Source organism: Urocitellus parryii, chromosome 9 (assembly GCF_045843805.1).
Source record: "Urocitellus parryii isolate mUroPar1 chromosome 9, mUroPar1.hap1, whole genome shotgun sequence".
In the NCBI taxonomy this organism is placed as follows: Eukaryota; Metazoa; Chordata; class Mammalia; order Rodentia; family Sciuridae; genus Urocitellus; species Urocitellus parryii.
The window spans coordinates 69,275,902-69,291,238 of NC_135539.1; the positions used below are offsets into that span (position 1 = coordinate 69,275,902).

General features: G+C 37.9%; 2 protein-coding genes across 2 annotated transcripts in view; one reads left to right on the forward strand and one right to left on the reverse strand.

The window, feature by feature from the left end:
- Positions 1–579: 579 nt before the first annotated feature.
- LOC144257007 (uncharacterized) lies at positions 580–1,263 on the reverse strand. Its single transcript, XM_077802930.1, has one exon. The coding sequence runs from the start codon at positions 1,261–1,263 to the stop codon at positions 580–582; it is 684 nt and encodes a 227-aa protein (XP_077659056.1).
- Usp6nl (USP6 N-terminal like) overlaps positions 988–15,337 on the forward strand; it is a 167,339-nt gene continuing 152,989 nt past the window's right edge. Inside the window, exon 1 of the mRNA XM_077802713.1 lies at positions 988–1,152. The gene's annotated coding sequence lies outside the window, so the exon portion shown is untranslated. The remainder of the gene's footprint in view (positions 1,153–15,337) is intronic.

A 15,337-nucleotide genomic window follows, 5' to 3' on the forward strand; every position in this document is an offset into this window, starting at 1 on the left:
AAAAGAGAAAGAATAACAACACTACTGTTGCCAACGTTAGTAATTCTAGTTCCTGGAAACAAGGACAGGAAGCCTTTTAGTTATTTGCACACCCTAACTTTTCTAGCTTCTATTGAATAAATCACTTAACTGTCAGCTAATTACAGTGTTGGAAATTTTACATCATTCATCTTTTTATGGCAGTTCTTAATGGATGACTGCGGAGATTAAAACTCTTGACAATTTCCACGATATAAAAAAGGAAAGCTGACCTAGAGAAAGATGGGACAAAGATGAACATTTGAGAAGTTTTTAGCACCAACAGAATCGTACACAGTAGCCTACTTAAACTAGTGCTGATGTGAATACTTTGCCTAAGTTCCTGAAAAACGACGCAAATATTTTCCCAGCTAACAACCCCGCCAAGCAGGTAGGGCTATCATTCCACTTTACAGATGAAGAGGCTGAGGCAAAGAGAAAATTGAATACTATGTCCAAGGTCTGACGCCTTGGACGTTGGGCCAAAAAGGAAAAAAAGAGCCAGTATGGCTCTAAAGACCATGTCCTTGACCCACACTCTAGTTGACCGCCTCTCAGGTCTCAGCCATCCTCTGGACCGCCAACTGGAAGCGCAAACGTCTGTGATTTTCGTGCAATGCCTCGAAGCCCTGTTCTAGGTCCTTCGCCTCCAATGCGGGCGCCAGAGGTTAGGAGAGCAAGCCTCCTGCAGAAGAGGGTCTGGGGATGGGGCCTCCACCTGCGGCCCCTGGCGCGCGGCCCGCAGCCGGCGAGAGCGCGCACGGCGGGAGCGCGGGAGCGGCGCGCACGTGCCGCCGGGAAGGGGCTACTCGGGCCGCGCCAAGATGGCGGCGGCTGCGGCCGCAGCGGCGACGGTTGGCGGCGGCCGGTGAAGCGGGCGGGGCCGGCGGCGCGGAGGCGGGGTCCCGGGCGAGCCGCCCTGGGAGGCGGGGGCCGTTTCCATAGCGGCGGCAGGAGGTGTCGCGCCGGGGAACTTCCTGGTTCCCGGGCTCGGCTTCGCCGGGATCCTCTTGGAAGGGAAACAATGGGGCGGAGGGCACTGCGGTAGCCGCCGCTGCGCTGGACCTGCTCGGCCGCTCGGGACCTCCCGTTCTGCCCGCTGCCCACAGCCGCCGCCGACGGGACCGTCCGGAGGTAACTTCCTCTCCTCCTCTGCCGCCGCGAGGGGCCGGCGGCCGCGGGTTCCGTGGCTGGGCTGCCCCGGCTGGGGCTCGGAGTTGGCCCCGGGGAGCCGGACGCCGCCATTCCCGGACCCGGGAGGAGGGGACGCAGCTGCGGCTCGCTGGCCCAGCCCTGGAAGGGCCGGCTCGGGAACGTGCGCGGGGTGCCCCCGGCCGGCCTGTGGGGTCTGCGGCGTGATTGGCAGGCAGCGGGCGCGGGGCGGAGGGCGTGCGGGGAGGGGGCCGTGCGGGGAGGAGGCCTGGCGAAGGGCCCAGGCTGCCTAGCCCCCGGGGAGGCGGAACCCGCTGCCCGCCTCCTCCCCGCGCCAGTTTCGGTCCCCGGGGAGACGTGTCTCCCTCGCAAGTTTCAGTCGCTTCCTCCAGAGTCCAGTGGGCAGGACCCAGGCAAACTTCGTTCTTTTAAATTATTGCCTTGATGCCTCGGAACTTTGTTTGGACCAGACAAGGGAGGAAGGGCTGAGAGAGGGATTGAGAGAGCCTGGAAATCTGTGCGCCTTTGCAAAGTTTGCAGAATAGTTCGGAGCTCACGACTGTAGGATGGTGCGACATTTCTAATACGTGAGAACGGTTACACGGTTACTCGCAGGTGTTTTACTGCCGGAAAATGAAAGAAGTCTATAAATCGATGGGTGGACATTTGTGTAAGTTGAGGATTGAGTCTTTCTCCCTCCTATCCTCGTCCCTTTAATCCGCGGATGTCTTTCAAACAGAACACTTGAACATGCATTGTCCCTTGGGAAGGCTGAGTGAATTGGGGGCAATCACTCTTTGGAAATAATATGACATGAATGGAAAAAAGTGGGGACACTTTTAAACATTTTTGTTGCTGGAAGGAAATGATTTCAATTCTGTATCAATCCTTTTTAAAGAGAATTAAATTTGGGGGATAGATATTTAATATTTCATAGCTCAGAAGAGTTGCCCAGAACTTTTGCGGTCCTTCTGGCCAACTCCTCTCTTAGGTTGAATCTCTGGGAAGTTCTGTCAGGAGTAAGTCAGAGTACTTTTTTACTTTCAGGAAGTCATTTTAATAAGAATAATGGATCAGCATTAAGTGAACACTTGTTAATTTGCTTTTATCTCTCATTCAGACCCTAAAATTAACAAAGATATTTTTGAGTTTGTCGTTTTTTAATAATAAAGATTGTAAACATGGTGTAGTTCGTTACTTAAAATGGTTGTTGGTACTATGCTGTATTCTACATAGGCAATTAAAATATACTTCAAAAGAGAAAAAAAAATTATACTAAGAATAAATTTGCTTTTAAGGGAAAACTGATCCTAACTGCAAGCATAGGTATCCTGAATTAAATTCTTACTTCACCTATTATGTATTTAAAAAATTAATGAGTTGTTACAAAGTGTTCAAAAAAGCATCATTTGCCAAACATAAAGAATTTGGGCCCTGAGCTTTATCATGTTGGTGCCTACGCACTGTTTTTAGTTAGACTATCAAACTCTTTTTTTGTATCTCCTGGTGAAGATAGTTCTTTACCAGTTTTAGCAGTGTTTTGTCATGCAAATAGCTATTAGTGAGGACAACTGGCCTGGTTAAACAAGCCAGTAAGTAGACACATCAGATTTGGCATCATGTATTAGTTGACTGATCATCTTCAAGCGTTATTAGGAACCAAGAGAGCCATGGCAGATCCAATCTGGGTCTCTAGAGCCAAGCAAAGTTTGCATTGGTCTATCTTTACCATCTGCCACAAATTGCTGTTACATTTTGTAGTTAGTAAAGATGGATGAAAAAGAGGCCAGTAAGTTGAAGTTAGTAGCAAATTGAGAACACACAAAGTTAATTTGGTTAAAAGTTTTGAGGAACAGGAATGTCATACTCCATATATATTTATGTCAAAATATACTCTACTGTCATATCTAAAAAGAAAAGAAAAGAAAAAGTGAGGAGTGTTAGGGCAGTTCCAAACTGGCAAAAGAGCTAGAAACTGAAGCTTTGAGAATTGGTGTGGGGTGGGGTGGGGTGTGTGGCTGGGCAGGATTGTGTGCAGAGGCAGGCAGACAGATGCTGCCATAGGTGCACACAAAAGTGATTACATTTTCTGGTTTTTGTTTGGGATTTCACTTTAACCATTGTTGTTTTGTAACAAGTGCAGTTCATATCACTAAGTACTAGAAAGTTACAGTTTGTCCCTTCCCTGTGATTTTTGAAAAGCATGTTCCATTCTCAGATGTGATTTAATCATCCCCCCCCCCAAAAAAAAGGTGTCTCCCATTTTTACAGTGGAAGTCAACAGAAAAAAAAATAATTTGAAAGAAATTTGGCTTCTGCACACTTCCATATAATATTTAGGTATTAGATCATTGGAATTTGTCATGGACACTGGGATTCTCAGCTGTTCCATATCATTTCCAGATTATATCACCTCAGACAAACTACTTGTTTGAAGCTTGTTTCTTTGTAAAATTTGGGAGAATTATAAATTTAAATTTGTTTATTCAATGAATATTTTTTGAGTGCCTTCTGGGTACCTCAGGAATTTGTATTAGATACTTTGTTTTCAACAAGTAGATGAGTCTTAAGGAGCTATAAAATTATAAAGCCTAAGCAGCCTGAATTGGTTTGGGAGTAGTCTGGGCAGATTTCCCTGAGGAAGTGATTTGTAAGACTTGAAGGTCTAGAAGGGGATTGATAGTGGATGAAAAGGAGAGTTGAAACCAAGTACAGGAAATTTTGAGGATGGGAATAGAGTGTGGACACAATCACTGCGCTGAGGAGATTGTTTTGCAGGTTGAATGAGAATGTTTGGCAGGTTAGTTCCCTCTCTGCATATGGGTACTCAGTGTTGGTTATAAGAGAAGGCTCCTGGTACCATCCTCTAATAATCTGAATGAAGTGGCTCAGTTTTGATCCATAGTCATTGTGGAAAGGGAGTCAGTTGGCTTGACTTTTACCATACTTGACCTGGAAATGGCTCTCTGCACACTTTGGTGTCTGCTTTTATAACTGTTAGTTTACCTGTTTCTGTAGCTGTAAAACTGGAATTAGATATTAAATAAAATATTAATTCATTTCTTTTCAGAGATTCTGATACCAGGAAAGTATTTTGATTGCATTTTCCTTTTGAGGAGCTTAGACTACTTTATTTAAAATGCCTGCTCCTCCTCAAAAAACTATAAGAGCAATCCACCCTAAAAGAAAAAATAGCCAGTATGCAGGTGGTTTCATTTGCTTTTATGGAAGATCTAGATTAACTCTGGAGTTTGATTGTTAAGTGTTTTTGGCTCTGTAGAGATGATTTAGTTATTTTGTGATTAAAGGTACACATTGCATCCATGTCTTACTGACATTGATATGAATGTAGGAAAAGTTAAAATTTTATCCTGAAAGTTTCTTTTCATTGATTCAGCAAGTAAATTAAAAATAATGAGTGCTGTTTTTCATGAGCAAGTGAAATAATATAATTTTAGTGCTTCTTAATGTATTAATTTTGCAGTTAGTAATGTTATATAGATCAGGGATGGCAAATTAATATTTTATTATGGAATTGATGCAGTATTTATGAGTCATTTGGCTCTCTAGGCTTTTTGTTCTTGTTTGGGTTTTGGACATTTTAATGTTTATTAACATATTTAGTAACATAAGAAGGTGAAATAAAAATTTGACAATCTCATCACAATAGAGAAAAATTGAATGCATGTGGAAACTAAAACTTATAAAGGTTGTTATGTGTGTGTGGAGCTAGAATCGGCATATAATAACTATTGACAGAAATTCTTAAAAATTAATTTTAGAAATCTGTCACCTGTTGTATGCTATTTTTTTCTTATTTTTAGCTTTGTTCTGGATTGCTTTTAAAAAGTAACTTTTGTGTTTCTTCCCTTTTTCTTTTTCTTATTTTTTGGCTGGGGGCGGGGGTTATTGGGGATTGAACTCAGGGATACTCAACCAGCACTATTTTGTATTTTATTTAGAGACAGGGTCTTACTGAGTTGCTTGATGCTTTGCTTTTTGCTGAGGCTGGCTTTGAGTTTATAATCCTCCTGTTTTAGCCTCCCAAGCTGCTGGGATTATAGGTGTGTGCCACCCCTCCCGGCCGCTTCTTCCCTTTTTAATGCTTAGGATTGTATGTTCTTTCACTAGTTCCTTATGCATTCTTGACTTATCAAAGTGTAATATTCATTGGGACTTTGGCTGTTTTTTCTGGACAATGCAAGACCTTTAAAAACATGTAGTTCAATTTTCTTCCATCTTTACTTATTTCATGATTGTCATGTTTTAAAATGCATATATATTTTAAACCCCACAGGCATATTTCTATTGTTTTAGATTGTTATTACTCAGTTACTGTGTTTTTTTCTCTTCATTTCCACCAACACTACTGACCTTCCTTCTGGAATAAACTCCTTCTGCTGCTTGAAGAATACCCCCTAGTGTTTTCCTCAGAGTGAATCTAGTGTTATCAAGTGATGGAACTTTTTGTTTGAGAATGTCTTTATTTTGCCTGTATTGTTGGGATGTATTTTGCTGGGTATACAATTCTAGATTGGATGCATATCTATATTTATATGTTTTTTGGAGAAATTATTTCATATTTTGGCTCTTCTGTTCCTATTCAGAAGTCATCTACAGTTTATTGCATTTTTGTTGGTGATCTGTTTCTTTTTTCCATCTGTTTTTTAAAATTTGTTCTAATTAGTTATACATGACAGTAAAATCCACTTGTCACATCATACATAAATGGAGTATAACTTCTCATTCTTCTGGTTGTACATGATATAGAAGGTAATAATGTCAGATTCATTCTACTAGCCTTCCTAATCCTTTGCCCCTCCTCCACTCCCCTTTGCCAAATCCCAAGTAACTCATTCTCTGCCCCCCACCCCCCATTTTTCAATCTGTTTTAAAAAGTTTCCTTTTGTCTTTGGACTTCATATGATTCTCTCCTTTTTTCCATCCTTTCCTTCCTCCTCCTTCCTTTTTTTTTTTCTTCTCCTTTCCCTCTTGCTCTATTCTTGCTTTTGATATGTAGAACATTTTGATGCTGTGACTTGATGTTTTCCATCAGTTTTGGAAAGTTCTAAACCATCAGCTCCTCAAATATTGGATTTCTCTTGTTTAATCTTTCTGGGACTCAGTTGTACAACGTTAGATCGTCTCACTGCATCATCTCTGTTTTGCCTCTCATTATGTTTTCATCCTTACATTTCTTTTCTTTTTTTTTTTTTCCTGGATATTTTCTTTTGGCATGTCTTCTACCTTATCAAGTTAGTATTTATCTGTATCAAATATGTTCTTAAATATCTTTTAAATTTTAGTTATTGTGTTTTTCATTTATAGAATTTCAGTTTTCAGATACACTCTGCCACTTTTTAAGTTTCTGTTCCCCATCAAACATTTTCAAGCATTGCACATATCTCTTTGGAGAGAATAAGCATGGTCACTGTCTTTGTGGTGTCTCTCTCTCTCTCTTTTTCTCAAGGAGTCTCATGTCCTTATGTGCCTGCTTGCCTTTGAATGTGTATTGGCCATTGTGTTTGAAAAAGTATTTCTAGAAGTGATTATAGATTTAGGTAAGAATTTTTCCATTGTTTTTGCCAGCCACTTGGGATCACTTTTGTCTAAATTGAGATTTTTTTTTATTTTTGTTTTGAGCATCTGTGCAAGGACTGGTTTAGTTTACTTTCAAGCCATCCTTTCTTTTGGGATTCAGTTTTTGCTTATTCCAAAGCAAAGGATGGCTCCTTGGTGGATCTTTTGTCTTTCTAGCCTCCAAGGATGACTTAGTATAATTTAACCTTCCAGGAACCTGTTTAAATTAGCAAACATTTCCCAGAGTAAAAAAGCTCCAGGGTGCCATGCTTTCCTGTCTGGATTCATGTTCTTTTTGGTCTCTCTGGGTTGGCCATTTCTCATTGTCTTGTTCTTTGGTATTCTCCCTTCTTTAAAAAAAAATTAAAATATACATACAATAATGTGCACTGATTTTAAGTGTATGTTCAGAATAATTAAAATTTTTTCTTTTAGTTATAGATGGACACGATGTCTTTATTTTTGTTTATTTTTATGTGGTGCTGAGGATGGAACCCAGGGCCTTACACATGCGAGGCAAGCACTCTACCATTGATCTACAACCCCAGCCCCTAGAATAATTTTTATAAATCTAATTTCATTGTATAATTACACTTAAATATATAGGACATTTTTTGGCACCTCAGAAGGTGATGTCATACTCCTTCCCAATCGGTCCTCTTTCTCTCTAGCTTCAAGTCACAGTGATACAATTTTCTGTCACCATAGATTAACTTTGCATGTTCTAGTTTTTCATAAAAATATTACTCAGTCTATACTCTTTTGTGTCTTTCTTCGTTTACTCCACATTGTATTGTGTCAGTGAATTTTGACTATATTGTTGTGTATATCAGTAAATGTTTTGTTTTTATTGCCCAATACTTATTCTAGTAACTGTGGCTGTCTAAAAAATTGCCTTAAAACTCAGTGACTTAAAACAATGGCATCCTCTGCTTTCTTTACAAATCTGCAGTTGGGGTAGCTTGTCTCTTCTTCATTGAGTTTCAACTCCAACTGCTTGAAGGTGAAGTCTAGTATTGTCTAAAGGCTTTGCTTACACATCTGGTCGTTGATGATAGGACATCTAAATGTGGCCTCTATGGTCTGAGCTTGTTCACAACTTGAGCATTGTGGCTGAATTACAAAGGAGAAAGGAGGTGAACGGAAGTGGGAGTAGGGGAGAGATGTATGAGCCAGACAGAAACTCTGTTGCCTTTTATTACTTAGCCTTGGAGTTTATGTGCTATTACTTTGACTGCATAGTATTCTTCAAGGCAGTTGTAAGTGTTCCCTTTAAAGAGCGGAAGTGGACTCTGCTTCTTGATGGGGGGGGGGGGAGAGGGGCAAATTCTGGAGGAGCATGTAGGACCAGGAATATCACAGTGACCATTGTTGGAAAATATAGTCAGCCCTTGTGGTAGCCTAATACATGAATTTATCATTTGGGTTGTTCTTAATTTTTGATTCTTCTAATGAAGTTACCCTGTATATTCATATGTGTATATTTTGATGTACTTATGAATTTCTTCCTTTTGGATATATCCCTAGGAATGGAATTGCTGAGTAAAAGGTAGACATATTTAGCTTTAGTATTTAGCACACTGTTTGCCAAAGTATTGTGCCAATATATATCCCTGATATTTTTAATAATGTAAAACTGGTGTGTGTGTGTGTGTGTGTGTGTGTGTATGTACATGTATATCTCTCCAGTTCTTGGTCTTTAAGCAAGAGGGTTGGTTTATATACCTGGTTTGTTGGAAATGCAGCTCCTTCCCTCATGTGTTGTCTTTTATATAACTTTCATGTGTTTATGTTTTACTTTCACAGCCAGATGCTTAGTTATTGGAAAATCGGGACTAGGTAGAAGGGTCTGATTTGGAAGTAGTAGGCTATTTTATTTTTTTTGTACTAGGGATTGAACTTTGGAGCACTTGGCCACTGAGCCACATCCCCAGCCCTATTTAGAGAGACGATCTCACTGAATTGCTTAGTGCCTTGCTTTAATGAGGCTGGCTTTGAACTCATGATCCTCCTGCTTCAGCCTCCCTAGCTGCTGGGATTACAGACATGTGCCACCATACCCTGCTAGTAGGCTAATTTTTAAAGCAGCATTTTAGAATATGTATTCAAATTAGTGCTAAGACTTTACATTAATTGCTGAAGAGAAATTTCTGAAGTTTGTTTTAGAAATTGGTTTTTGGAGGTATTGAGCCTTATCCCTTTTACATCCCAATGTCACATTTTGTTTGTGATCCAGTGCTTTATTATTGTCAGTTTGAATTCTAAGCTCATTCATCAGACTTGCTTGGGGAATATTTTTTTGACTATTACAAAAACACTTTTCTTCCAGGAGAAATGAGTCCTTATTGCTGAGGATTGCCATCTAGAGTTTCCCCACAAACTAAGGGCTCCCTGTGACCACTTCACTGTTAATAATCACCTTGACTTTCTTTCAAATGTCTGGTGGATCTGCCCCATGATGATGATGATGATGATGATGATGATGATGATTTTAACAAAACCAACATTTTAGACCAATTTATTTTAGCTCATACCTGGTCTACTGGGTTTATTGGTCGATCCCACTTATGATAAATAAAGTAGAATCTTTCTTAGTTGCCCAATTAATGAAAATGATTTTTAGAGTCATAAATAATACAGTGCTAGAAAGAAAACTTAAAAAAATTGTGTTCAACTCACTTATTTTTTAATGAGACAAAAATGGATCAGTACTTATACATATGTCAATTACCAAAGCATTTTTCATGCATAATCCCATGACAATCCTGAGTGGTAGGCAGGTGGAAATTTTAACTTTACAAATAAAGAAACTGAGGCTAAGGGAACTAAAGTAACTATCTAAATTCCTCTAGTTGATTAATGGCAGAGCTGCAATACATTTGCATCTAGAATTTTTCATATATTGAATGATTTCCTTGTGAAGTTGACAGTCTCCCCTTATCTTGCTGAATTCCAGGGTTTTTTTGACAGTCTCACTTTAACTCTATGTATTTATGGCTTACAAATATTCATTTTCATTCAGGACAGGGCTCTTTAATGAGCAAAAACCCTTTTTTTTTTAAAATATTTATTTACTTATCTAGTTAGTTAGTTTTTAGCGGACACAACATCTTTATTTGTATGTGGTGCTGAGGATCGAACCCAGGCTGCACACATGCCAGGCGAGCGCGCTACCGCTTGAGCCACATCCCCAGCCCCTAAAAAACCCTTGACTACCACTTCACTTCAGTTTCCTTTAGTACTTTTGTCCTGAATACATTCTGTTAGTGGCAAGATGGGATCAAGTTTGTTGTGATTGTTTTATCACAAGCTAGTTGAGCAATTTTTGAATATTGCAGAGCTGAATTAACATTTATTAAGTGAATGGATTAATACATTCTGGTGTTTGGAATTTTGATATAAATTCCTTGAAGATAGAGCTTAAAATGAATTATGTCTACTTTTTCTTTTTTGTTTTCTTTTATGGTATGTCTTCTATAATGCTCATTATTATAATTGACAGTCTGGAATTTTAACCAGCTTTTAAAATTATGTCAGGCTCCTGAAAATCAGAGATAGTGTATCTTTTATTTTAGCTTTTTTTTTCTTTTTTTTTTTTCCTGTGGTGCTGGGGTATGCCTTGTGCATATGAGGCAAGCATTCTACCAACTGAGCTACATCCCCAGCCCTCATTTTACCTTTTATCTGTAGAACTAAGGCATTAGGTACAGTAATAATATGATGAATCAAGTGCATAAGGCAAATGTGACATCATAAGCCACCTTTGAAAGGTCCTGACTATCTATAACTGAAATTAGTAAGAAAGACTTAGAAAGGACATTTTTTTCTCTAAATGCCTGCAAGTTCATATGTTGACCAGTGTAAAACTATTAGAATTTGTTAAGTTCTTGGAAACTTAAATTCTACCTGTGAAGAGGAAAGCATTCTTATCAGATGCTTCATGAATATACACATATAAACAAACCAATGAAACCAAACTATTTCTCATTTTGCTTTTAGGCCTATCTCATTCTTTGATCTTACTAACAGGAAGTATTTTGTTGATTTAGTGAGTAGGGTAAACAAACTTTTTGCTCCAGCAGTTATAGGACATTTGCTATACTTTTGCTGCAAAAGTACTTCAAGCTGTGGGAATTTAGCATTGTGTTTTAGGTGGTATAAATTGCAGCAAGAGCATTGTTTATAGAAAGCTTAAGAATTATGAAAGAGTGGTGAGACTGTCTGATGAATAATGACTAATATTAACTGAAGTTATTATTTTTTTTTGTCTAGAATGATAAGCTATTACCTGGGTATCTGTCTTGACATACATAGTGGAAGTAATGAACTATGAATGTGCATTAATAAAGGAAGGTACTAGAGTTACTGTACTGTAACTTCTATAAGGATAGGGTCTTTGTTTTGTTTATGGTTATGTTTGCTGTGCCTAGAAAATATCTGAGCTGCTTGAGGGTATCCCTGTAATCCCAGCAGCTCAGGAGGCTGAGGCAGGAGGATCAGGAGTTCAAAGCCAGCTTCAGCAAAAGTGAGGTGCTAAGCAACTCAGTGAGATGCTGTCTCTAAATAAAGTACAAAATAGGGCTGGGGATGTGGCTCAGTGGTTAAGCGCCCCTGAGTTCATCCCCCCCCCCATCCTTCCATCCCCCCAAAAAAGAAAATACCTGGCTCCTGAGCGCTGCTTAGTGAGTATTTATTGAATGCATAGTAAGTGAGTATCTGTCATTTAAGTACTGGTTTATATATGTCTTTTAGGAAATCAATTTAACTTTGATGAAGCATCATTTTTGATACTTCTTTTTTGCTGACTGATAAAATTGTATAAAGCCCATCTCAGAGTGTTCATTCATTTTCTGTCATTAAGTTTCTTTGAGACATTTTTAATGGACGTGAGGGAGTCTACTACATGTAAGTGAATGAATAATTCAGTTAGCCATATTAGTGAACACTGAATCTTATAATTTTTTTCTGTTACAAATAATGCTTCAGTGAAGGAATTTTTCACGAGTTTTTTTTTTGGGGGGGGGGTCGGGTGGGGGTAGAGGAGGGAATGACAGTTCACCTAGTAGCAATTTAGAGGAATAGGTCCTGGGAATTTCTACTAGAAAATGAGCTAATATTGTATAGCTTGTGAAGGTAAGATCAGAAGCTTCGATGGTCAGATAGCTGAGATCATACAGTACAAATAATACAACTGTTTGGGTGGCCAGTGCTTTTTTTAAAAAAATAATATCTTTATTTGTTTATTTATTTATGTGATGCTGAGGATCGAACCCAGTGCCTCACATGTGCGAGGCAAATGCTCTATCACAGCTGTAGCTCCAGCTCATAGCCAGTGCTTTTTATACATGGATAATGTATAATCATAAATCTCTTTTGACAGAAAGTTTATCTTGCAATTTGTGATAGAACTGGCTATTACTTGTATTTGTCTTTTAAGGAATAAATGTCATTACAACCATTTCTGCTTCTTAATTATGGCTTAAAAATTATAACTGCATTTAACTTCTTTATACATGTGGTTATACATATTTATGTTACTTTTATTTATAATAATTTCCTTTCTGAATTTTGTTGGAAATTGTTTGTTTTTTTGTATTAAAATACTATAAAATACAATACTCATAAAAAAGTCTATATGTAACATATTACATAAAGAAAACTCTTGATGTTTTAAGACTACAGGTAACATATTGCATAATATACTGCCTATTGCATAATGATGTATATTCCATTCCTCCTTCAGCTGAAGTGGTAGGACATTACCAGTCTCTTGCTGAATGACCTCTCCCTACTTTCATCTTACTCCTGGCTTAGGGAAATCATCAGCCTCAAAGTGAGGTCTAGCACTCTGTTGTTACTTTTTTAGTTCATTATATATGAATATGTCCCTAAACTATTGTTAGCTTCATTTATTTTATAACATTATATAAATATTGTGCCATTGATATTAATATGTCATTGTATATGTATACATATTTTTATGTGCATAAAATCTAGTAAATATAAGTGTATGTCAATAATATTTGTGAGATTTATTTGTATAAAGGTGGCATAATTATTCACCCTTCTGCTGGTGGAATTCCCGTTTTTTGTATTATAAATAGCATTGCTGTGAGCATTGGTCAATATATATCTTAGTACAGATGTGAAAGAGTTTCTGTAGTTACATCTCTTTTGTTTAGCATTTTCATAACATGCATTTAAAGAAATTTTTTTTAGTTGTGTATGGAAACAATACCTTTATTTTATTTATATGTATGTGGTGCTGAGAATCAAACCCAGTTCCTCACATGTATCAGGCAAGTGCTCAACCACTGAGCTAGCTACAGCCCCAGCCCCTTAATATACATTTTTAATATTTTTATTTCCAGCCTCTATGTGTCCTTCTGATTTAGGTATGTTTTTATGAATAGTATATGGCTAGATATTTAAATATAGCCTTTATAACTTGAAAATTTAGTCAAATTTTTAAAATATTTTATTAGTTGCTAATGGGCCTTTATGTTTATTCTTTGTTATTAGTCATCTTTGGCTATAATAATGCTGGGTAACAAGAGCAGACTTTCAGTGGCACATGACAAATGTTTATTTCTAGCTCACAGATCTGTAATCTCTGCTGAGTTTGACTGGATTTGTTGGGGTTTGGCTATCAGCTGTGGGTTGGCTTCAGTTATGTGCCAGGTATCTAATTATTCTGGGAGAGCAGCCACCTGGTGTGCATCTCTCCTGGTGCAGTGCAAACTCAGCTCTTACAGCTTCTAGTTAGAACTTTGTAGCCAGTTTCTCCCACATTCCAGCAAGACAGCCCCCTCCCCCAAGCCAAAGTGCCTGAAAATGAGATTAAAGGCTACATTTTGCAGAAGTATCCCAGTAATACCTCCTAGTGACATTGTGGATTTAAGATACATTATTTTATCATACTTGGATGGGATGGATGGGGTGCAAATTAGAAAGTTTTTTTTTTTTTTTTTGTATATCCAGTGGTAGTGTTTAGGGGAGGAGAAAGGGAATGAACATTTTATCTACTGTGCTACTTTACTGCCTTGTTGCTTAAAATGATTGGTAGACTACCTATTGTGAAAGTAGGTAATTGGGATCTACATTTTAAAGCTGCGATTAATGTAAAGAATCTTGAACAAGTGTCTTTGGCTATAAGTCTTTTGTAAATGTTCCTAGGAACTGCTCCATGACATTTTACATTAATTCTCACATATGCATATTTCTTACTATAAGACTTATGTGCATTTGTTACTTTAGATGTAAGTTTATAAATCTGGTGTTTTAAAATCTTATTATCTTGGTGTTTCTGAGGATAAGTGTTTTTAGTACTGATAAAATTCTTTATGTTTAAGAATTTAAACCCTTGAAAAAGTATTTATTGCATCTGGGGCTATTGCTCAGGGGTTAGCGCACTTGCCTGGCACGTGTGAGACACTGCGTTCAATTCTCAGCACCACATATAAATAAATAAAATAAATGTCTATCAACAACTTAAAAAAAAGTATTTATTTAGCTATGGTTTTGGGCAGGGAGGGGACATTACATAGTGTTAGGTGCTTTGATGTTACCATTTAGGAATTTTAAGTTTAAAATAAAAATTATTTTTGATATAAAATGAACAAGAAGGAAAGTACCTGGGCAAAGAGACTTGACTACATATATAAATGTATGTGGACACCTGAGTCATTTTGTGAATGTCTAATCTACAGTGTGTATTTATAAGGTGGGGCTGTCCTTGTCATCATTTAGCATGTTTTTGAGGAGGGAAGACAAATCAGACTTAATCAAGCACTGTCAAGAAAGTATATTTATTGTGAGAAATGTTTATCATGTATTCTAAAAACTAACCTGGTGATTATATGTTGTTTTAGATTTTCCATACAACTTTTCATTTCCTTTGGGGTAATTGGGTTATCTGAATATCATTTACTAGTGCACAGATAAAAAAGAAAGCATGTGGGATAGGGATCAGGTGATTATGTGGCAGAACTATGATTATATGCCTCTGCTAATTACAGTGGCTGAGCCATGCTGTACTTACAAATGCTTATGCAGTGGTTTTACATTTTGTAACTGTGTACTTCTCATGTATATTATTACATAGAATGAGTAAGTATATAGATGGGGCAAGCATTATTTCTTCAAAAAGCATTACCCAATTTTGATTCAAAAGCAGAGGGCCTAAGTATACTGTTTTCTTAAGTGATTTAGATATTAAGAAACTATAACTTTTTGCGATTGCAAAAAATAGCTCACTGGTTTATGAAGAAAGTTGCCCATGAGGTACCACAAGTGTGAATTTTGTATTGAAATTGATCTTATCCGTGGAATTATATATATTAGATTTAGGCAAGGCATTTGTGGAACCATGGTTATGTTTAGATATAGGCTTGGTATTATCTCTTATTTAAAAATATGTTGATAAAGAGCAAGATTTATAATGTAAATCTTAGGGAAAGTATTAAGCTTGTGTTCATGTTGTAGGTACTGATGAGGTAAGGCACTGAAGATAGCAGTAAACAATTTTATTTGGCTGCAGCCAGGTTCAGAGGGCACAGCTTCTGCTGTAATCAATCAATTCCCTGAA